This window comes from Microcaecilia unicolor, chromosome 6, assembly GCF_901765095.1.
Source record: "Microcaecilia unicolor chromosome 6, aMicUni1.1, whole genome shotgun sequence".
NCBI lineage: Eukaryota > Metazoa > Chordata > Amphibia > Gymnophiona > Siphonopidae > Microcaecilia > Microcaecilia unicolor.
Window position 1 is genome coordinate 175643640 of NC_044036.1, and position 22565 is coordinate 175666204.

Sequence of the window (22565 nt, forward strand, 5' to 3'; positions counted from 1 at the left end):
TGTTCATTTCTCAGTTATTAGGCGGGGATGGGAGGGGGATATGATCGAACTTCTTAACATTGGTGTCTGCACACATGTCTTGTTATAAAATACTTTACCCATTCTGTTTCAGGGTGAGTGCGTCCAGCCAGGAAAAGACAGTCATCTCTTTACCATTCAGGATAGCGACTGTCTGTGGCGTCACCTCGATTTTTAAATCCAGCTTCTTGTACAGAATGCCGATTTTTCCAAAATATGTATTAGGTATCTTTGCTGCACTGTTCACACCTTTATCTCCAATAAGCTGCCCATTAACTGTAATACCTAATAAAACCAAACATATGAAGCTGGTTTAAAAATTACACCAATTTTCAGAATTGAAATATTTTATTTACTTGTGCATATGGTTAAGGTGGAGGATGATTTTATGTGATCTTAAGATTTTATGGTATTTTATGTGATTTTTGTGCTGGCATCATATAATGGGGTCCTTTTACTAAGGTGCGCTGAAAAATGCCTGCAGTAGTGTAGATACGTGTTTTGGGCATGCACAGAATTATTTTTTAGTGCACCTAAAAAAAATGCCTTTTTTTCCCGAAATGGACGTGCAGCAAAATGAAAATTGCCGCGCATCCATTTTGGGTCTGAGACCTTACCGCAAGCCATTGACCTAGCGGTAAGGTCTCATGCAACAACCGGGCAGTAATGGTCTATGTGCATCAGAAAATAAAAAATATTTTTCAGATGTACATAGCCGACGCGCGCCAAAATTGAAATTACTTCAAGGGCCATGCGGTAACCGGGCGGCAACTCCAATTTGGCTCACATAGGCACCTATCCTGCTTATTTTCGAAAGAGATCGCCAGCCATCTTCCGACACAAATCGGGAGATGGCCGGCCATCTCATGAACCCGGCCAAATCGGTATAATGGAAAGCCGATTTTGGCCGGCTCCAACTGCTTTCCGTCGCAGACCTGGCCAAAGTTAAAGGGGGCGTTTCCACAGGGTATGGAAGGCGGGATGGGGGCATGGTTATGAGATGGCCGCTTTGGTCGATAATGGAAAAAAGATGGCCGGCTCTGACGAGCACTTGGTCGGCTTCACTTGGTCCATTTATTTTTAGGACCAAGCCTCAAAACAGTGCCCCAATTGACCATATGGCCACCGGAGGGAATCAGGGGTCACTGGAATCCCCCTCCAGTGGTCACCAACCCCCTCCCACCCTAAAAAAAATTTAAAAACAATTTTTTGCCAGCCTGTATGCCAGCCTGAAATGTCATACCCAGCTCCCTGATAGCAGTATGCAGGTCCCTGGAGCAGATTATTGTGGGTGCAGTGCACTTCAGGCAGGTGGACCCAGGCCCATCCCCCCTACCTCTTACACTTGTGGTGGTAAATATGAGCCCTCCAAACCCGCCCCCCCCAAAAAAACCCACTGTACCCACTTGTAGGTGCTCCCCTTCACCCCTTAGGGTTATGGCAGTGGTATAGAGTTGTGTGGAATGGGTTTTGGGGGGCTCAGCACCCACGTTAAGGGAGCTATGCACCTGGGAGCAATTTTTGAAGTCCACTGCAGTGCCCCCTAGGGTGCCAGGTTGGTGTCCTGGCATGTGAGGCATGTGAGGGGGACCAGTGCGCTACAAATGCTGGCTCCTCCTCCCAAATGCTGCCTTGGATTTGGCCGGGTTTGAGATCGCCAGCATTAGTTTCCATTATTGATGGAAACTGATGCCGGCCATCTCTAAAGCCGGCCGAAATGCTGACATTTGGCCGTCTCCAACCATATTATCGAAACAAAAGATAGCCCACTATCTTTTTTCGATAATACGGTCGGGGCGCCGGTTTAAGGCGCCGGCCAAATAGATGGCCGGCCATCTATTCGGTCGGCGCCGTTCGATTATGTCCCTCCATGCCGCTTAGTAAAAAAGTCCCTATGTTCTCAACATGGAGTAGCATGTCTACATACAAAGCCTCCAAGTTTAACTAAGCGGCCCTTTACCAAACAGTAGTAAAAAGTGGCCTGAGCATGCTCCTACTCAGGTCATTCCTGCGCGCGATGGCCATTTTTACAGCTGGGGTAAAATGGTCGATTTTCACCATTTTTGATGTTAATGACCATGCGCTAATTTTCCAAGTAGCACGTGGCCATTAGCGCATCAGCCCCTACAAGCACCTATTTTGTAGACGGTGGGGACTCACGCACTAAACCTGCACTAATTGGTAAGCATGCGGCAATGCCCACTTGCTAACCAATTAGAGCAGAATATGCCCACTCTCAACCCCCAGACCCACCCCAGCACTAAAAAATGTTTTATTTTTTAGTGAATATGTAGCAAGTGCACATCCTCAAATTACTGCGAGATGTCTCAGCACGTCCCACTGTAACCCATTTTTGCTGTGGTAAGCATGCGTTAATGTTTACTGCAGCTTTGTAAAAGGGCCCCTGAATAAAATAAATAAATATAGCATTATTCATACAAATATTATCAGGGAAAGCTGACCTTATGATGCACACTGAAATATTTCTAATGTTGCATGACCACACTTTATTCCAGTTCCAGCTTGTGATCCTCATCCCACCTTCCCCCACCTGTACTTCCACATTCCAGCCAAAATGTCAGTATGCCATCAATGCCATTTTGATTTTGGTGCTGCTGTTAACCAGAAGGAAACTAGCATCATCTTGCTGGTGAAGCTGAGTCTGGGAGACATGGTTGGGTACAGAGATGATGGACTCAACAGGCCTTTGTACTTTGGCATGTGGAGGGGCATAATTGAAAGGGACACCCAAGTTTTGCTGAGGACATCCTCGCAAAACGTCCCAGTGGAGGGTCGGGGAAACCCGTATTATCGAAACAAGATGGACGTCCATCTTTCATTTCGATAATACGGTCGGGGACGCCCAAATCTTGAAATTTAGGTCGTCCTTAGAGATGGTTGTCCCTAGACTTGGTCGTTTCTGATTTTCAGCGATAATGGAAACCAAGGACGTCCATCTCAGAAATGACCAAATGCAAGCCCTTTGGTCGTGGAAGGAGCCAGCATTCGTAGTGCACTGGTCCCCCTGACATGCCAGGACACCAACCAGGCACCCTAGGGGGCACTGCAGTGGACTTCATAAATTGCTCCCAGGTACATAGCTCCCTTACCTTGTGTGCTGAGCTCCCCAAACCCACTACCCACAACTGTACACCACTACCATAGCCCTTACGGGTGAAGGGGGGCACCTAGATGTGGGTACAGTAGGTTTCTGCTGGGTTTTGGAGGGCTCACATTTACCACCACAAGTGTAACAGGTAGGGGGGATGGGCCTGGGTCCGCCTGCCTGAAGTGCACTGCACCCACTAAAACTGCTCCAGGGACCTGCATACTGCTGTGATGGACCTGAGTATGACATTTTAGGCTGGCATAGAGGCTGGCACAAAATATTTTAATAGATATTTTTTTGAGATTGGGAGGGGGTTAGTGACCACTGGGGGAGTAAGGGGAGGTGAACCCCGATTCGCTCCGGTGGTCATCTGGTCAGTTTGGGCAACTTTTGTGCCTTGGTCATAAGAAAAACAGGACCAGATAAAGTCGTCCAAGTGCTCGTCAGGAACGTCCTTTTTTTCCATTAATGCCCATGTGTTAGGCATGCCCAAGTTCCGCCTTCACTACACCTCCGACAAGCCCCTGTGAACTTTAGTTGTACCTGCGACGGAAAACAGTTGGGGATGCCCAAAAACGCTTTCGATTATACCGATTTGGATGACTCTGTTAGAAGGACGCCCATCTTCCGATTTGTGTCGAAAGATGCGTGTCCTTCTCTTTCGAAAATGAGCCTGATAGTGGACCCAGAAGCCATTTGTATTTCAGGGACAGGAGTGGGGTTGGAGCAGTGGCGCAGCCAGAAGGCAATTTTTGGGTGGGTCAACAGGTTGGATGGGTGGGCACTACAACCCCCCACACACACGCGCGCGCGCGCGTCTGTCCAGCACATTTAAAGTTATCGGTGCTGTCTCCACTCACCTTCTCCCACCCCCGCCGTAGCGCTGCCTCCTCTCCTGCACTTCATGGTCTCTGTCTCCCACCCTCGCGGCAGCACTTGCAATTTGCTATCGGCGCTACCTGCCTAACAGCTGACAGACGCAGCGTGACGACGTCCTGCTCCAGGACCTTCCCTCTGCCGTGTGCATTCCGCCCTGCGTAAACAGGAAGTTGAATCAACACGGCAGAGGGAAGGCCCCGGAGCAGGAGGACGACGCGCCACGTCTGTCAGCTGTCAGGCAGGCAGTGCCGATAGCAAATTGCAAGCGCTGCCGCGAGGGTGGGAGACAGAGGCCGTGAAGTGCAGGAGAGGAGGCAGCGCTACGGCGGTGGTGGGAGAAGGTGAGGATGGGCCTGAGACAAAACTGGGTGGGCCTGGGCCCATCCAGGCCCACCCGTAGCTACACCCCTGGGTTGGAGTGAGGAAGACTTGCGGACCCAGTCTTTTTCTTTACTTTATTTTTATTGCATCTAGGGGTCCTTTTACTAAGGTGCGCTGAAAATGGCTTGCGGTAGTGTAGGCGCAGGTTTTGGGTGTGTGGAGAATAATTTTTCAGCGCACCTGTAAAAAGGCCCTTTTAAAATTTTTGCCAAAAATGGACATGCGGCAAAATGAAAATTGCCATGCTTCCATTTTGGGTATAAGACCTTACCACCAGCCATTGACCTAGCGGTAAAATCTCACGCGGTAATTGGGCAGTACTGACCTGCGTGTGTCAAATGCCACTTGATGCGCACCAGAAAATAAAAAATATTTTTGGGACGAACGTAGTGGATGCGTGCCAAAAATGAAATTACCGCAAGGACAATGCGGTAGGCGGGCGGTAACTGAGAATTGGCACATATTGGGCGTGTGTAGGCGCTTACACAGCTTAGTAAAAGGGCCCCCTTTTAACTTACAACATAAGTATAAACTTGTTAAAGAAAAATGAACAGAAAAAAACTTTTCATATATATATTTGTTTATTTTTAAAAGCTTATAGCGAATGCTACATACCTGTAGAAGGTATTCTCCGAGGACAGCAGGCTGATTGTTCTCACTGATGGGTGACGTCCACGGCAGCCCCTCCAATCGGAAACTTCACTAGCAAAGTCCTTTGCTAGCCCTCGCGCGCCCGCGCGCACCGCGCATGCGCGGCCGTCTTCCCGCCCGAAACCGGCTCGAGCCGGCCAGTCCAGTATGTAGCAAGACAATACACTTCAAGGGAAGACACAACTCCAAAGGGGAGGCGGGCGGGTTTGTGAGAACAATCAGCCTGCTGTCCTCGGAGAATACCTTCTACAGGTATGTAGCATTCGCTTTCTCCGAGGACAAGCAGGCTGCTTGTTCTCACTGATGGGGTATCCCTAGCCCCCAGGCTCACTCAAAACAACAACATTGGTCAATTGGGCCTCGCAACGGCGAGGACATAACTGAGATTGACCTAAAAAATTTACCAACTAACTGAGAGTGTAGCCTGGAACAGAACAAACAGGGCCCTCGGGGGGTGGAGTTGGATCCTAAAGCCCAAACAGGTTCTGAAGAACTGACTGCCCGAACCGACTGTCACGTCGGGTATCCTGCTGCAGGCAGTAATGAGATGTGAATGTGTGGACAGATGACCACGTCGCAGCTTTGCAAATTTCCTCCATGGTGGCTGACTTCAAGTGGGCTACCGACGCTGCCATGGCTCTAACATTATGAGCCGTGACATGACCCTCAAGAGCCAGCCCAGCCTGGGCGTAAGTGAAGGAAATGCAATCTGCTAGCCAATTGGATATGGTGCGTTTCCCTACAGCCACTCCCCTCTTGTTGGGATCAAAAGAAACAAACAATTGGGCGGACTGTCTGTGGGGCTGTGTCCGCTCCAGATAGAAGGCCAATGCTCTCTTGCAGTCCAATGTGTGCAGCTGACGTTCAGCAGGGCAGGAATGAGGACGGGGAAAGAATGTTGGCAAGACAATTGACTGGTTCAGATGGAACTCCGACACAACCTTTGGCAGAAACTTAGGGTGAGTGCGGAGGACTACTCTGTTGTGATGAAATTTGGTGTAAGGGGCCTGGGCTACCAGGGCCTGAAGCTCACTGACTCTACGAGCCGAGGTAACTGCCACCAAGAAAATGACCTTCCAGGTCAAGTACTTCGGATGGCAGGAATTCAGTGGCTCGAAAGGAGGTTTCATCAGCTGGGTGAGAACGACATTGAGATCCCATGACACTGTAGGAGGCTTGACAGGGGGCTTTGACAAAAGCAAACCTCTCATGAAGCGAACAACTAAAGGCTGTCCTGAGATCGGCTTACCTTCCACTTGGTAATGGTATGCACTGATTGCACTAAGGTGAACCCTTACGGAGTTGGTCTTCAGACCAGACTCAGACAAGTGGAGAAGGTATTCAAGCAGGGTCTGTGTAGGACAAGAGCGAGGATCTAGGGCCTTGCTGTCACACCAGACGGCAAACCTCCTCCAATGAAAGAAGTAACTTCTCTTAGTGGAGTCTTTCCTGGAAGCAAGCAAGATGCGGGAGACACCCTCTGGCAGACCCAAAGAGGCAAAGTCTACGCCCTCAACATCCAGGCCGTGAGAGCCAGGGACTGGAGGTTGGGATGCAGCAGAGCCCCTTCGTCCTGCGTGATGAGGGTCGGAAAACACTCCAATCTCCACGGTTCTTCGGAGGATAACTCCAGAAGAAGAGGGAACCAGATCTGACGCGGCCAAAAGGGAGCAATCAGAATCATGGTGCCTCGGTCTTGCTTGAGTTTCAACAAAGTCTTCCCCACCAGAGGAATGGGAGGATAAGCATACAGCAGACCTTCCCCCCAATCCAGGAGGAAGGCATCCGACGCCAGTCTGCCGTGGGCCTGAAGCCTGGAACAGAACTGAGGGACCTTGTGGTTCACTTGAGATGCGAAGAGATCCACCAGGGGGGTGCCCCACGCCTGGAAGATCTGTCGCACCACACGGGAATTGAGCGACCACTCGTGAGGTTGCATAATCCTGCTCAACCTGTCGGCCAGACTGTTGTTTACGCCTGCCAGATATGTGGCTTGGAGCACCATGCCTTGACGGCGAGCCCAGAGCCACATGCTGACGGCTTCCTGACACAGGGGGCGAGATCCGGTGCCCCCCTGCTTGTTGACATAGTACATGGCAACCTGATTGTCTGTCTGAATTTGGATAATTTGGTGGGACAGCCGATCTCTGAAAGCCTTCAGAGCGTTCCAGATCGCTCGCAACTCCAGAAGATTGATCTGTAGATCGCTTTCTTGGAGGGACCACCTTCCTTGGGTGTGAAGCCCATCGACATGAGCTCCCCATCCCAGGAGAGACGCATCCGTGGTCAGCACTTTTTGAGGCTGAGGAATTTGGAAGGGACGTCCCAGAGTCAAATTGGAGCAAATCGTCCACCAATACAGGGATTCGAGAAAACTCGTGGACAGGTGGATCACGTCCTCTAGACCCCCGGCGGCCTGATACCACTGGGAGGCTAGGGTCCATTGAGCAGATCTCATGTGAAGGCGGGCCATGGGAGTCACATGAACTGTGGAGGCCATGTGGCCCAGCAATCTCAACATCTGCCGAGCTGTGATCTGCTGGGACGCTCGCACCCGCGAGACGAGGGACAACAAGTTGTTGGCCCTCGCCTCTGGGAGATAGGCGCGAGCCGTCCGAGAATCCAGCAGGGCTCCGATGAATTCGAGTTTCTGCACTGGGAGAAGATGGGACTTTGGGTAATTTATCACAAACCCCAGTAGCTCCAGGAGGCGAATAGTCATCTGCATGGACTGCAGGGCTCCTGCCTCGGATGTGTTCTTCACCAGCCAATCGTCGAGATATGGGAACACGTGCACCCCCAGCCTGCGAAGCGCCGCTGCTACCACAGCTAGGCACTTTGTGAACACCCTGGGCGCAGAGGCGAGCCCAAAGGGTAGCACACAGTACTGGAAGTGGCGTGCGCCCAGCTGAAATCGCAGATACTGTCTGTGAGCTGGCAGTATCGGGATGTGTGTGTAGGCATCCTTCAAGTCCAGAGAGCATAGCCAATCGTTTTGCTGAATCATGGGGAGAAGGGTGCCCAGGGAAAGCATCCTGAACTTTTCTTTTACGAGATATTTGTTCAGGGCCCTTAGGTCTAGGATGGGACGCATCCCCCCTGTTTTCTTTTCCACAAGGAAGTACCTGGAATAGAACCCCAGCCCTTCTTGCCCGGATGGCACGGGCTCGACCGCATTGGCGCTGAGAAGGGCGGAGAGTTCCTCTGCAAGTACCTGCTTGTGCTGGAAGCTGTAGGACTGAGCTCCCGGTGGACAATTTGGAGGTTGAGAGGCCAAATTGAGGGTGTATCCTTGCCGGACTATTTGGAGAACCCACTGATCGGAGGTTATAAGAGGCCACCTTTGGTGAAAAGCTTTCAACCTCCCTCCGACAGGCAGGTCGCCCGGCACTGACACTTGGATGTCGGCTATGCTCTGCTGGAGCCAGTCAAAAGCTCGCCCCTTGCTTTTGCTGGGGAGCCGCGGGGCCTTGCTGATTCGCACGCTGCTGACGAGAGCGAGCGCGCTGGGGCTTAGCCTGGGCCGCAGGCTGTCGGGAAGGAGGATTGTACCTACGCTTGCCAGAAGTATAGGGAACAGTCTTCCTTCCCCCGAAAAATCGTCTACCTGTAGAGGTAGAAGCTGAAGGCTGCCGGCGGGCGAACTTGTCGAATGCGGTGTCCCGCTGGTGGAGAGACTCTACCACCTGCTCGACTTTTTCGCCAAAAATGTTATCCGCACGGCAAGGCAAGTCCGTAATCCGCTGCTGGACTCTATTCTCCAGGTCGGCGGCACGCAGCCATGAGAGCCTGCGCATCACCACACCTTGAGCAGCGGCCCTGGACGCAACATCAAAAGTGTCATAAACTCCTCTGGCCAGGAATTTTCTGCACGCCTTCAGCTGCCTGACCACCTCCTGAAAAGGCTTGGCTTGCTCAGGGGGAAGAGCATCAACCAAGCCCGCCAACTGCCGCACATTATTCCGCATGTGTATGCTCGTGTAGAGCTGGTAAGACTGGATCTTGGACACGAGCATAGAGGAATGGTAGGCCTTCCTCCCAAAGGAGTCTAAGGTTCTAGCGTCCTTGCCCGGGGGCGCCGAAGCATGTTCCCTAGAACTCTTAGCCTTCTTTAGGGCCAAATCCACAACTCCAGAGTCATGAGGCAACTGAGTGCGCATCAGCTCTGGGTCCCCATGGATCCGGTACTGGGACTCGATCTTCTTGGGAATGTGGGGATTAGTTAATGGTTTTGTCCAGTTCGCAAGCAATGTCTTCTTCAGGACATGGTGCAAGGGAACAGTGGACGCTTCCTTAGGTGGAGAAGGATAGTCCAGGAGCTCAAACATTTCAGCCCTGGGCTCGTCCTCCACAACCACCGGGAAGGGGATGGCCGTAGACATCTCCCGGACAAAGGAGGCAAAAGACAGACTCTCGGGAGGAGAAAGCTGTCTCTCAGGAGAGGGAGTGGGATCAGACGGAAGACCCCCAGACTCCTCGTCAGAGAAATATCTGGGATCTTCCTCTTCCTCCCACGAGGCCTCACCCTCGGTGTCAGACACAAGTTCACGGACCTGTGTCTGCAACCTCGCCCTGCTCGACTCCGTGGAACCCTGTCCACGATGGGGGCGTCGAGAGGTAGACTCCCTCGCCCGCATCGGCGAAGCTCCCTCCGCCGACGTAGTCGGGGAGCCTTCCTGGGAGGTGGCCGCGGTCGGTACCGCACGCGGTACCGACGTCGGGGACCTCAACCTGGGCGATGGGCCAGCCGGCGCCACGCTCGACGGTACCGGTGGCGCAAGCACCGCCGGTACCGGAGGGGTAGGGCGCAACAGCTCTCCCAGAATCTCTGGGAGAACGGCCCGGAGGCTCTCGTTTAGAGCGGCTGCAGAGAAAGGCTGAGAGGTCGATGCAGGCGTCGACGTCAGTACCTGTTCCGGGCGTGGAGGCTGTTCCGGGCTGTCCAGAGCGGAGCGCATCGACACCTCCTGAACAGAGGGTGAGCGGTCCTCTCGGTGCCGATGCCTGCTGGGTGCCGAATCCCTCGGCGACCCAGAGCTCTCGGTGCCGACACGGGGAGGAGACCGGTGTCGATGCTTCTTCGATTTCTTCCGAAGCATGTCACCGGAGCTCCCCGGCACCGACGAGGAGGACGTCGAATCCACTCGTCGCTTCCTCGGGGCCGAGACTGAAGAAGGTCGATCTCGGGGGGGCTGTACCGCAGGAGCCCTCAGGGTAGGCGGAGACCCACCCGAGGGCTCACCGCCACCAGCAGGGGAATGGACAGCCCTCACCTGCACTCCACCCGATGCACCACCGTCCGACGACATCAGCAGACGAGGTCCTGGTACCACCGACGTCGATGCAGCTATCCGATGTCTCGGCGCCGATGCAGAGGCCCGATGCCTCGATGCACTCGATGCAGGGGCGGCCGAGGAAGATGGTCTGGACGCTGACGACGTCGATGCACTCGAAGATCCCGGTGCCGATGCCGACGAAGAGCCCGAGAACAACACGTTCCACTGGGCTAGTCTCGCTACCTGAGTCCGCCTTTGAAGCAGGGAACACAGACTGCAGTTCTGAGGGCGGTGCTCGGCCCCCAGACACTGAAGACACGACGAGTGTCGATCAGTGAGCGAGATAACCCGGGCGCACTGGGTGCACTTCTTGAAGCCGCTGGAAGGCTTCGATGTCATGGGCGGAAAAATCACGCCGGCGAAATCAAAAGCCGAAATGGCGAAATTCGAAGCACCAAATTTAGAGGGAGAAAAAATCTCGACCGAGGCCGAAAAAAAGGCCTACCCCGACGACGAAAGAAAACTTACCGGGGCAAAAAAGCTGGAAGTACGGGGAGGATTTACACGAAACCCGGCGGGGGGTTTCCGGAGCACTTCCGACTAGGACAAAACTTTCCCGAAGGAAAAAAACACGTTCAAACAAATTGGACGCGCGAGGTCGACTTTCCGGGGCTCGACACGGCGAAAACACGACCGTACCGAGTGCGGACAAAAGAAGACTGGCCGGCTCGAGCCGGTTTCGGGCGGGAAGACGGCCGCGCATGCGCGGTGCGCGCGGGCGCGCGAGGGCTAGCAAAGGACTTTGCTAGTGAAGTTTCCGATTGGAGGGGCTGCCGTGGACGTCACCCATCAGTGAGAACAAGCAGCCTGCTTGTCCTCGGAGAAACTCATTTACATCCTAAGCGGTTACCAATAAAAATAAACACATTAAAAACAAGAACATAAGTACTGTCATACTGGGACAAGCCCAGCATCCTGTTTCCAACAGTGGCCAATCCAGATTACAAGTACCTGGCAAGATCCCAAAACAGTAGAATACATTCTATGCTGCTTATCCTAGAAATAAGCAGTGGATTTTCCCCAAATTCATTTTAATAATGGCTTATGGACTTTCCTTTTAGGAAGCTATCCAAACCTGTTTTAAACCCCACTAAGCTAACTGCTTTTACCACATTCTTTGGCAACGAATTCCAGAAATACAGTGCGGCTTAGTAAACAGGACCCTAAATGTAGAATGTACTCCGTTCTGCTCTGCTCCGTCAGTTATAGCGGTTTAGCAAATACCAATAAACTATCAACTAACTTTGGAGCTTGAACATAGAGTCCCCATTTCAACTCCCAATACTGCATTCTCTGTATAACCTTGAACATATCACTCAATTCCAACTTAGAATGAGGGAAAGTAATGCTCTCTCTACTACAGAACTGTCAATGCAATATCCAGTGACCCTTTGATTAATATTCTAAATGAAAGAAGGAAGAAAGGATACGTGATAGAAACATCCAAATAGGTGGCAGGTTTTGATCATGCAATTTTCCATAGAACAAGAGATTTAAGTACAAAGAAGATCTTAAAGGAAATTTGAAGAAATTTGTCTTTACTGAAAAGAGTGGTAGAGGCTTGGAAAAATCTCCAGTCATAGACGACAGATACCAATATTATTGCACATTTTTAGCAGGCTTGGGTCACGTATAGAAAGCAGCAGTAAGAACAGGGTTGAAAGACTGAATAAGAAATAGGGGAGGGGAGCCTGGGTGGTGGTTTAAAGATAGAAATTTGTATCATCAACCACCCAGAATGGCAGAGAGTCAAAATTTGGAGGCAAAACAATGGATTTAGATATGGGGTTGTATTCTGCAGGAGCCAAACTTGCCCAGCTGACAACTGGGATATTTTCTTAATTGGAGTACTGTGGAAAGAAGCAGCCAGGCAGACTACGTACATCAACTGGCACCATGTGAATTGTTTAACTAAAATAACGCACCTGTCTCAGGGTCCTTAATTAGATTTAGCACCACTCCTTTTCCTTCATTAATATTGAAGCAAATTGAATCTTTCTTCTTTGGCATTTGTAGAATAAAGTGTGGATCTGAATCAACTGCAAAACATAACAATGTCTCAGGACAATTAACTAATAAGAAAGCCATTTTATAAAGTCATTTTTACGCTGTGTGGTCAAATACATTCATAAATGGCCTGGCATAAATTTCTGACTGGTTCAAAAATACAAGCCATGACATGGTGGTGCATATTTTAATATAGACGTGTACAGGTGGCCGAGATTGCAAGTACACGTGCAAATTATAAAAGAGGTTAATTTACGTGGGTACTTAAAAAGTTTCTTTATAAAGTAGTGCCTAAGTAGGCATCTATTTGTCCTCTTAAACTAAGTGCCATCTTGTAGAATTACCCTCCAAAACTCTTTCAGAACAGTGTCCAGTAATGAAAGAGGAGGGGAGAGAATGCTTTGTTCCGGGTATGTTTCTAGCAGAAAAGAAATGAAAGAAAACATAAATACAAAAATTGCTGGACAACAGACACAGGGGCTCTTTTACTAAAGTCATTAGTGTGTGCTATGTGCCACGTGGCCCACAGTTTTAAAATAGGACTTACATACAGCACTTAGCGTGTGCTAATGTCCATTGACACATCCTAAGCTTTAATAAAAGGGCCCCTCAGTTTGCAGTCTGCAATTTTTTCCTTTAAAGCGGTGCTTCTCAACCCAGTCCTCCTGGCACACCCGAACAGTCAGGTTTTCAGGATATCCACAATGGACATTGTAAGTAGTATACTAGCAGGCTTATTTTCGAAAGAGAAGGACGTCCATCTTTCGACACAAATCGGAAGATGGGCGTCCTTCTCACAGGGTCGTCCAAATCGGTATAATCGAAAGCCGATTTTGGACGTCCCCAACTGCTTTCCATCGCAGGGATGACCAAAGTTCAAGGGGCTGTGTTGGAGGCGCAGCGAAGACGGGACTTGGGCGTGCCTAACACTTGGACATCCTCGACCCATAATCAAAAGAAACAAGGACAACCAAGGCACAAAAAGTTGCCCGAACTGACTAGATGACCACCAGAGAGAATCAGGGATGATCTCCCATTACCCCCCCAGTGGTCACTAACCCCCTCCCACCCTCAAAAAATATCTTTCAAAATATGTCGTGCCAGCTTCTATGCCAGCCTCAAATGTCAAACTCAGGTCCATCACAGCAGTATGCAGGTCCCTGGAGCAGTTTTAGTGGGTGCAGTGCACTTCAGACAGGCGGACCCAGGCCCATCCCCCCTACCTTTTACACTTGTGGTGGTAAATGTGAACCCTCCAAAACCCACCAGAAACCCACTGTACCCACATCTAGGTGCCCCCTTTCACCTGTAAGGGCTATGGTAGTGGTGTACAGTTGTGGGTAGTGGGTTTTGGGGGCTCAGCACACAAGGTAAAGGAGCTATGTACCTGGGAGCAATTTATGAAGTCCACTGCATTGCCCCCTAGGGTGCCCGGTTGGTGTCCTGGCATGTCAGGGGGACCAGTGCACTACAAATGCTGGCTCTTCCCACGACCAAAGGGCTTGCATTTGGTCATTTCTGAGATGGACGTCCTTGGTTTCCATTATCGCCGAAAATCTGAAACGACCAAGTCTAGGGACGACCATCTCTAAGGACGACTTAAATTTCAAGATTTGGGCGTCCACGACCGTATTATCGAAACAAAAGATGGACGTCCATCTTGTTTCAATAATATGGGTTTCCCCACCCCTCCATCGGGTCATTTTGCAAGGATGTCCTCAGCAAAACTTGGGCACCCCTTTCAATTATGCCCCTCCACGCCATACTTTGTATTGTTATTTGAATATTTTTACTGCTGTAATTGCCTATTGCTCATGTTTGATCTATTCTTACTGTACACTGCCTTGAGTGAATTCCCTTCAAAAAGGCGGTAAATAAATCCTAATAAATAAATAAATAAATAAATAAATAAGATGGATTTGTAAGCCAAGGAGGCAGTGCGTGCAAATCCGTCTCATTGTGGATATTGTGAGAACACGACAGGATAGGTGGTGCCCTGAGGACAGGGGTTGAGAAGTACTGCATTAAAAATATGGAAAGGGTTTATTATATTATCATGGCAATGGATACAGCTGGATTTCCTTCTGGGTTAAAATGGCAAGCTGCTTGCTCCAAAACTTTCATTAGCCACAAAGGACTGCTGTTGCTAATGGCTGGAAAGTCAGCCCTCCACAGTCCAAGGAGCTGCTATGATGTACAGCTACTTAGTGCATACATACTGATTTTTACAGTCCTGGGGATCTATACAAATAGAAGGCATTTTTTTAAATAAACTTACCACTATATACTGGGGAGGATGCATAGTTTGATGTGTACCTTGATTGGTGAACTGGAGCTGCAGAAATAAATGAAATGAATTAAAACTCCTTCCTAAATCCAATATATGATAGGCACTGGAGGAGATCTAATGGTTGACATATTACAAAAAGGTCAAAGACAAACAACATTTTTAAAATATCTATTAGATTAGATTTTTACTGCACAGTCTTTTGTTTTTAAGTTGTGATGAACACATACATATTTTTCCAAATCCAATTTTTGGGCATGCCATATATGGTTGGAAAAGAGAAAAGCAATGACTCTTTTGTTTAATATCTACTTCCTTCATTAAGGGCCTCTTTTACCATGCTGCGGCAAAAGGGGGCTAGTGCTGGCATCATTGCGTGCTTTATATGAGGTCCAAGAAAGCACAAAGGCAGATGGTCTGCAAGCTCCAAGATAGAAAATAAATGAAGCAGATCGTTAGCAGGAAAACCGTAGTTTATTAGTAAAAACTAATTAAAATATATGTACACAAACAGCCCGACAGGCCGTGTTTCGCCCAACAGGGCTGCTTCAGGGGTTACAAGAAAAATAATATAACAAATAAAAAATCTACATATTAAAAACACATGTTATCAAACGTTACATATATATGTGTGTATAATATGCATAAAAATGCACATCAGTATAAAAAGTACATATTTAACTTTTTATACTGATGTGCATTTTTATGCATATTATACACCCATATATGTAACATTTGACAACATGTGTTTTTACTATGTAGATTTTTTATGTTTTATATATGAGTGCTGAGGTCCCCTTTTACCGCAGCTGGTAAAAGGGAAGTCTCGTTTTATGACAGGAAATGGCCGGGCAGCAAGTAAAGTGCTTGCTGCGCGGCCATTTTGGGGAGGAGCCCTTCCCGCCACCCATTGGAGTGGAGTGGAAGTGTAGCCTAGTGCAGTGGACTTTGATCCTGGGGAACTGAGTTCAATTCCCACTGCAGCTCCTTGTGACTCTGGGCAAGTCACTTAACCCTCCATTGCCCCTGGTACAAAATAAGTACCTGAATATATGTAAACCGCTTTGAATGTAGTTGCAAAAACCTCAGAAAGGCAGTATACTGTATATAGTCCCATTTCCCTTTCCCCACTGAGGTGGCACCAAGGGCTCCCGTGGTAACCAGGCAGCACATAGCACTGCCCAACTACCACCAGGTGCACTACAAAAATAAATTTTTGCAGCGCCGGAAATGACGGCGTGCTAGGGGTGGGACGTACCGCCTGGCTGCTGTGGCAGCCCGGTGGTACTTCCTGTATAGTGAGTGGTAAGCCTGCATTGGGCTTGAGCTTTATTGAAAAAGAGTCAAGGGGAGAGGGGGAGAGAATATGTCTCTTAGACAGAAAAGGTCTGAGGTCTGAGAGTCAGTGAGCATGAGTATTTCTCAGAGCAGGGGCATAGCCAGACTTAGGCGGGAGGGGGGTCCATAGCCCGACGTGAGGGGGCACATTTTAGCCCCCCCCCCTGGTGCCACCGCTGCCACCACCACGTCTGACCCTCCCCCAGCGCCGTCAACCCTCCCCTTTCGACCCCCCTTCCCGCCGCTGCCAACCCTCCCCCGCCGGCACTGAAGAGGACTTCGGCTGGCAGAGGTTGGGGACCCCCGCCAGCACAGGTACCTGACGGCGGCAGGGGAGGGCTGGCGGTGGCGGGAAGGGGGGGTCGAAAGGGTCAGCGGCGGGGGGCCAGGGCCAAATCTGGGGGGGCCATGCCCCCATGGCCCCACATAGCTACGCCCCTGTCTCAGAGACAGCAAGTATCGCACAGAGACAAAAGTATGTTTGTGTGTATTTCTCAGAATAAGAGTCTCAATTTGCAGCAGCCTCTAGCCTGAAAAAGACTGGACATTTCAGATTGAAATAGTCTCTGGACAAAAAAGTATCTTCAGGGAGTTTCCCCTTGAAAATTAGTAACTAGCAGGGCCGGATCCAGGGCTTGTGAGCCTTGAGTCAATTTTTGATTTTGATTCCTCATCTAGAAGCTAATCTTGCAGCATGAACAACAAATATGTCAGGGCTCGTACCTCAAGAATGAAATCACATTGGAAGATCATATTATTTAACCAGTTGGAGTGGTCCTGGTCTCTCTTTACCACTTCCTCTTCTTAGTTTTCTCCTAAGCTCTTTTCCAGGATGTCAGTTATATTTGCTGTTTATTCACTCTCCTTTTTTCTCTTCCTCCCCTACATCTACCTCTGATGCTGATCCCTGTTGTTTCATCCTTCCCTCCATTTATCTCATTGGCCTTTTTACCAACTTTTAGTTAGATTTCATTCTTTCTTGTTTCCTCCCAGTCTTCACCCTCCTTGTCTTCTTCCCTTCCTCTCCTACATCAGATGTTTATCCTTCTGTTTCATCATTTTTTTCTCATCTATCTTTTCACCTACCTAAAGGTAGATTTCATTGCCCTCCCCTCAAATCTTCAGTCTCACTCTTTTCATGTTTCATCTACTTACTAGTTTTCCATTTCCTACTCTTAACTTCCTTGGTCCTCTCAATTCCCCACCTCTGTCTCATTCTTTCCCCAGCTTCCTATCTCTACCCCCCCCCCCCCCCCCACACACACACACACTTTCAACTCCCCCATCACCAGCCTCATCTACCTTCCACTTCCTCTCATCACCTCACCAGCCCCAGCTCCTTTCCTGCTACTGATCCCCTTTCCACCTCCTGTCCCTTTCTTATATCTTACCCCCTATCCAAGGTAAAATTATGTATAATCATACCTGATAATTTTCTTTCCATTAATCATAGCTGATCAATCCATAGACTGGTGGGTTGTGTCCATCTACCAGCAGGTGGAGATAGAGAGCAAACTTTTGCCTCCCTATATGTGGTCATGTGCTGCCGGAAACTCCTCAGTATGTCGATATCAAAGCTCCATCCGCAGGACTCAGCACTTAGAGAATTACACCCACGAAGGGACACTCTGCCCAGCTCACCACCGCCGAAACGGGGGAGGGGAATTAACCCAGCTCATCCCCACACAAGTGGGGGAGGGGAATCCGTCCAGCTCATCCCCGCGGAGCGGGGGAGGGACACCACACCCGCCGATGCGGGGGGATCTGGCTTATCCTGCAACCGCAACCGCGGGAGGAGCTGACTGACCCTAACACCGCCGAAGCGGGAGGGGTACAAAACTGCCCTACAGCCGCACGAAGCGGGAGGGAGTGCCGGCAGAATTTTAAGTCTCAATCCAGCCCCGTAAAACGGAGGGGAGAGGAATGCAGCAGCTCACTGTAACACAAACTCGTCTTAACTCTTGAAGAATCCAAGTGGAAAAAACTTGAACACGAAGTCTTTCTGAAGTAACTGAAGACTGAACTTGAACCTGAAATGCAACCAGAATCAAAACAGTACAGATATCTGGGAGGGGCTATGGATTGATCAGCTATGATTAATGGAAAGAAAATTATCAGGTATGATTATACATAATTTTACCTTCCATATCATCAAGCTGATCAATCCATAGACTGGTGGGATGTACCGAAGCAGTACTCACCCAGGGCGGGACATAGAAATCCCTGACCGCAACACTGAAGCTCCAAACCGGGCCTCCGCCCGAGCAGCCACAGTCAAGCGGTAATGCTTGGAGAATGTATGGGCCGAAGCCCAAGTTGCCGCCTTGCATATCTCTTCCAAGGAGACGGAACCGGCCTCTGCCATCGAGGCCGCCTGAGCTCTTGTGGAGTGAGCCTTCAGCTGGATAGGCGGCACCTTCCCCGCGGCCACATAAGCCGCTGCAATGGCTTCCTTGACCCATCTTGCCACTGTAGGCTTAGCAGCCTGCAGACCCCTACGAGGACCTGCATACAGGACAAACAGATGATCCGATTTCCGGAAATCATTGGTCACTTCCAAGTATCTGATGATGACTCGTCTCACATCCAGATATTTAAGAGCAGAGTACTCCTCTGGGTAGTCCTCCCTACGAAAGGAAGGGAGACAGAGCTGCTGATTCACATGGAAGCGAGAAACAATCTTGGGCAGAAAGGAAGGCACTGTGCGAATAGTCACTCCTGCCTCAGTGAACTGCAGAAAAGGCTCTCGACATGAGAGCGCCTGGAGCTCGGAAACTCTTCTGGCTGAAGTGATAGCCACCAAAAAGACTGCTTTCAACGTCAGGTCTTTCAGAGATGCCCTTGACAAGGGCTCAAACGGCGGCTTCTGCAATGCTCTTAGCACCAGGTTGAGATTCCACGCAGGCACCACTGAGTGCAGAGGAGGGCGCAGGTGATTAACTCCCTTGAGAAAGCGCACCACATCTGGCTGCGAAGCCAGGGAAGCACCCTTCAGGCGGCCCCTGAAGCAAGCCAGAGCCGCTACCTGGACTTTAAGGGAACTGAGCGACAGGCCTTTGTCCAGACCTTCTTGCAGGAACGCCAACACTGAAGAAATTGGAGCAGTGAAAGGAGAAAGTGAGCCTGCTTCACACCACGCTGCAAAGATACGCCAAACCCTGGCGTAAGCAGTAGAAGTAGAGCGCTTCCTCGCTCTCAGCATAGTGGCGATGACCTTGTCTGAGAAGCCCTTCTTCCTCAGACGCTGCCGCTCAATAGCCAGGCCGTAAGACCAAAGGGGGAGGGATCCTCCATCACCACGGGACCCTGATGTAACAGGCCCTGCTCCACTGGCAGCCGCAGAGGATCGTCGACTGAGAGCCTGATCAAGTCCGCATACCAGGGACGTCTGGGCCAATCCGGACCCATCAGGATTACCCTGCCGGGATGCTTTGCCACCCGGTCTAGCACCCTGCCCAACATGGGCCAGGGCGGGAACACATAGAGAAGCTCTTGTGTCGGCCACTGTTGGAGAAGAGCATCTACTCCCAGGGATCGAGGGTCCCGTCCTCTGCTGAAAAAGCGCGGCACTTGGCAATTGGCCGATGACGCCATCAGATCTAGGCTCGGCTGGCCCCAGCGCTTCGTGATGTCCAAGAACGCCTGAGCAGATAGCTGCCACTCTCCGGGCTCCAAGGTATGGCGACTGAGAAAGTCCGCCTTGACATTCATGACTCCGGCAATGTGGGCCGCTGACAGCTGTTCCAGGTTCGCTTCTGCCCACTGGCATAGACTCATAGCCTCCTTGGCTAGAGGGGCGCTCTTGGTACCTCCCTGGCGGTTGACATAGGCCACAGCCGTGGCATTGTCCGACAGGACCCGTACAGGCTTCAACACCAGTACCGGGATGAACTCCAAAAGCGCCAACCGAATGGCTCTGAGTTCCAGGAGGTTGATAGACCACTTTGCCTCTGCAGGAGACCAGAGCCCCTGCGCTGTCCTTCCCAAACAGTGGGCTCCCCAGCCCGACAAAGAGGCGTCCGTCGTGACGACAATCCACTCTGGGGTCACCAGAGGCATTCCCGCAGACAACTTGTCTGTCTGCATCCACCAGCTCAGCGCCTTGCGCACTGCTGGATCCAAGGGAAGACGCACAGCATAATCCTCCGACATCGGAGTCCAGCGCTGCAGCAGAGAGTGTTGAAGTGGTCTCATATGAGCCCTGGCCCAGGGCACTACTTCCATCGTGGCCGTCATAGAGCCCAACAGCTGCACATAGTCCCAAGCCCGAAGAGGAGAGGCTACTAGGAACTGGTCCACCTGAGCCTGAAGCTTGACAATCCGATTGTCTGGCAGGAACACTCTGCCCACTTGGGTGTCGAATCGAACTCCCAGATACTCCAGGGACTGAGTCGGGCGCAGCTGGCTCTTCTCCCAGTTGATGATCCATCCCAGGGAGCTCAAAAGAGCAACTACCCGGTCCACAGCTTTGCCGCACCCTGCATAAGAGGGGGCTCGGATCAACCAGTCGTCCAGATAAGGATGGACTTGTACTCCTTCCTTTCGCAGGAAGGCTGCTATGACCACCATTACTTTGGAAAAGGTCCGCGGAGCAGTAGCCAACCCGAAAGGGAGGGCTCTGAACTGGAAGTGTCGGCCCAGGACTGCAAAACACAGAAAGCGTTGATGAGGAGGCCAGATGGGAATATGCAAGTATGCTTCCTTGATGTCCAAGGATGCCAGGTACTCCCCTGCCTTCACTGCCGCTATAACAGAGCGGAGAGTCTCCATGCGAAAGTGCCGCACTTTCAAGGCCCGATTGACCCCTTTGAGGTCGAGGATAGGCCGGACAGAACCTCCTTTCTTTGGTACCACAAAGTAAATGGAGTAACGCCCCTTGCCAAGCTGACTTTCTGGCACCGGAACGACCGCACCCAGGCGGATCAGATTGTCCAAAGTCTGCTGCACTGCCACAGCTTTGACCGGAGACTTGCAGGGAGAGAGTACAAACCCGTCTCTTAAGGGTCGGCAGAACTCTAGCTTGTAGCCGTCTCTGATGACTTCCAGCACCCAAGCGTCTGAAGTTATTGTGGTCCACTCGCCCAGAAACGAGGACAGCCGTCCTCCAATCTGCACTGGGGCGTGGACCAAGACCCCGTCATTGGGTACGAGACCCTGGGGGAGGACCGGAGGGAGCACCTCCGGGACGGCGGTCTCTGCGAAAGGAATGCTGCTTGGGGGAGAAATTCCTCTTAAAGGAAGAGGGGGCAGAAAAACCCGACCTGCCCGGGCGGTACCGACGGGCTTCCTGAAACCGTCCTCTGGAGGTACCGGGACGAGCACTAGCCCGAGCCCTGACCTCTGGTAACTTCTTGCCCTTAGACGTGCCGAGATCGGTCACGATTTTGTCCAGCTCGACCCCAAAGAGCAGCTTGCCTTTAAAAGGCAATCTAGCCAGGCGGGATTTAGAGGCGTGGTCAGCAGACCAATGTTTCAGCCAAAGCCACCGCCGCGCAGAGACTGTCTGAGCCATGCCTTTAGCTGAGGCTCTCAAGACATCATACAGCAAGTCTGCCAAATAGGCTAAGCCCGATTCCAGGGCCGGCCAATCAGCCCTCAAGGAATGATCCCAGGGGGAAGCCCGCTGCACCATAGTCAGGCACGCCCTGGCCACATAGGAGCTGCAAACTGAGGCCTGCAAACTTAAAGCAGCCGCCTCAAAGGACGACCTTAAGGCCGCCTCCAATCTTCTGTCTTGGGCGTCCTTTAGGGCCGTGCCACCTTCCACCGGCAACGCCGTTTTCTTAGTCACCGCAGTGATTAAAGAATCCACGGTAGGCCACAGATAGGCCTCACGCTCACTCACAGCCAAAGGATAGAGGCGGGACATAGCCCTAGCCACTTTAAGGCTCGCTTCTGGGGCATCCCATTGAGCCGAAATTAAGGTGTGCATGGCATCATGCACGTGGAAGGTTCTAGACGGGCGCTTCGTCCCCAGCATAATGGCAGAGCCAACAGGGGCTGAGGGAGAGACGTCCTCCGGAGAGGAAATCTTCAAAGTGTCCATGGCCTGTAACAACAGGTTGGGCAAATCCTCTGGGCTAAAAAGCCGCGCTGCAGAGGGGTCATCCGCTCCAACCGAGCGGGGATCCGTCTCCTCCAAGGAATCCGCAAAGGACCGTTGAGAGACCTCAGACACGCTGCCCTCATCTACATCGGAGGAGACAAATTCCTCCAAGGCCTGGGAATCAACCCGAGGGCGTTTGCCTCTGGGAACCTCAACCTCTTTACCAGACGAGGGAGCAGGGGCAGCGTTGTGCATGAGGAAGGCCTGATGCAGCAGCAAAACAAACTCGGGGGAGAAACCCCCCAGACTGTGCACTTCCGCAGCCTGGGCAACAGCCCTAGACGCACTCTCAACCGGCGCTCGGAATAGCGGGGGAGAGACATGCTGCGCATCCAAAATGGCGTCCGGCGCGAAACTCCGCGAAGGAGCCGCGCGGGAAGAACGGCTCTTAACATTAGCCGGTTTTGTGCCGTCGCCCAAATTAAGGGCGTTCATGGCATTAATGTCTCCAAC

The 22565-nt window shown here is 51.1% G+C and overlaps 1 protein-coding gene across 1 annotated transcript in view; it reads right to left on the reverse strand.

The window, feature by feature from the left end:
• Positions 1 to 22565, reverse strand: part of LOC115472989 (inter-alpha-trypsin inhibitor heavy chain H3-like) — a 179587-nt gene that overhangs the window by 11272 nt on the left and 145750 nt on the right. Inside the window, 3 exon segments of the mRNA XM_030207558.1 lie at positions 99 to 303; positions 12300 to 12413; positions 14660 to 14716. Of these exon segments, the coding sequence (XP_030063418.1) occupies positions 99 to 303; positions 12300 to 12413; positions 14660 to 14716 (376 nt within the window).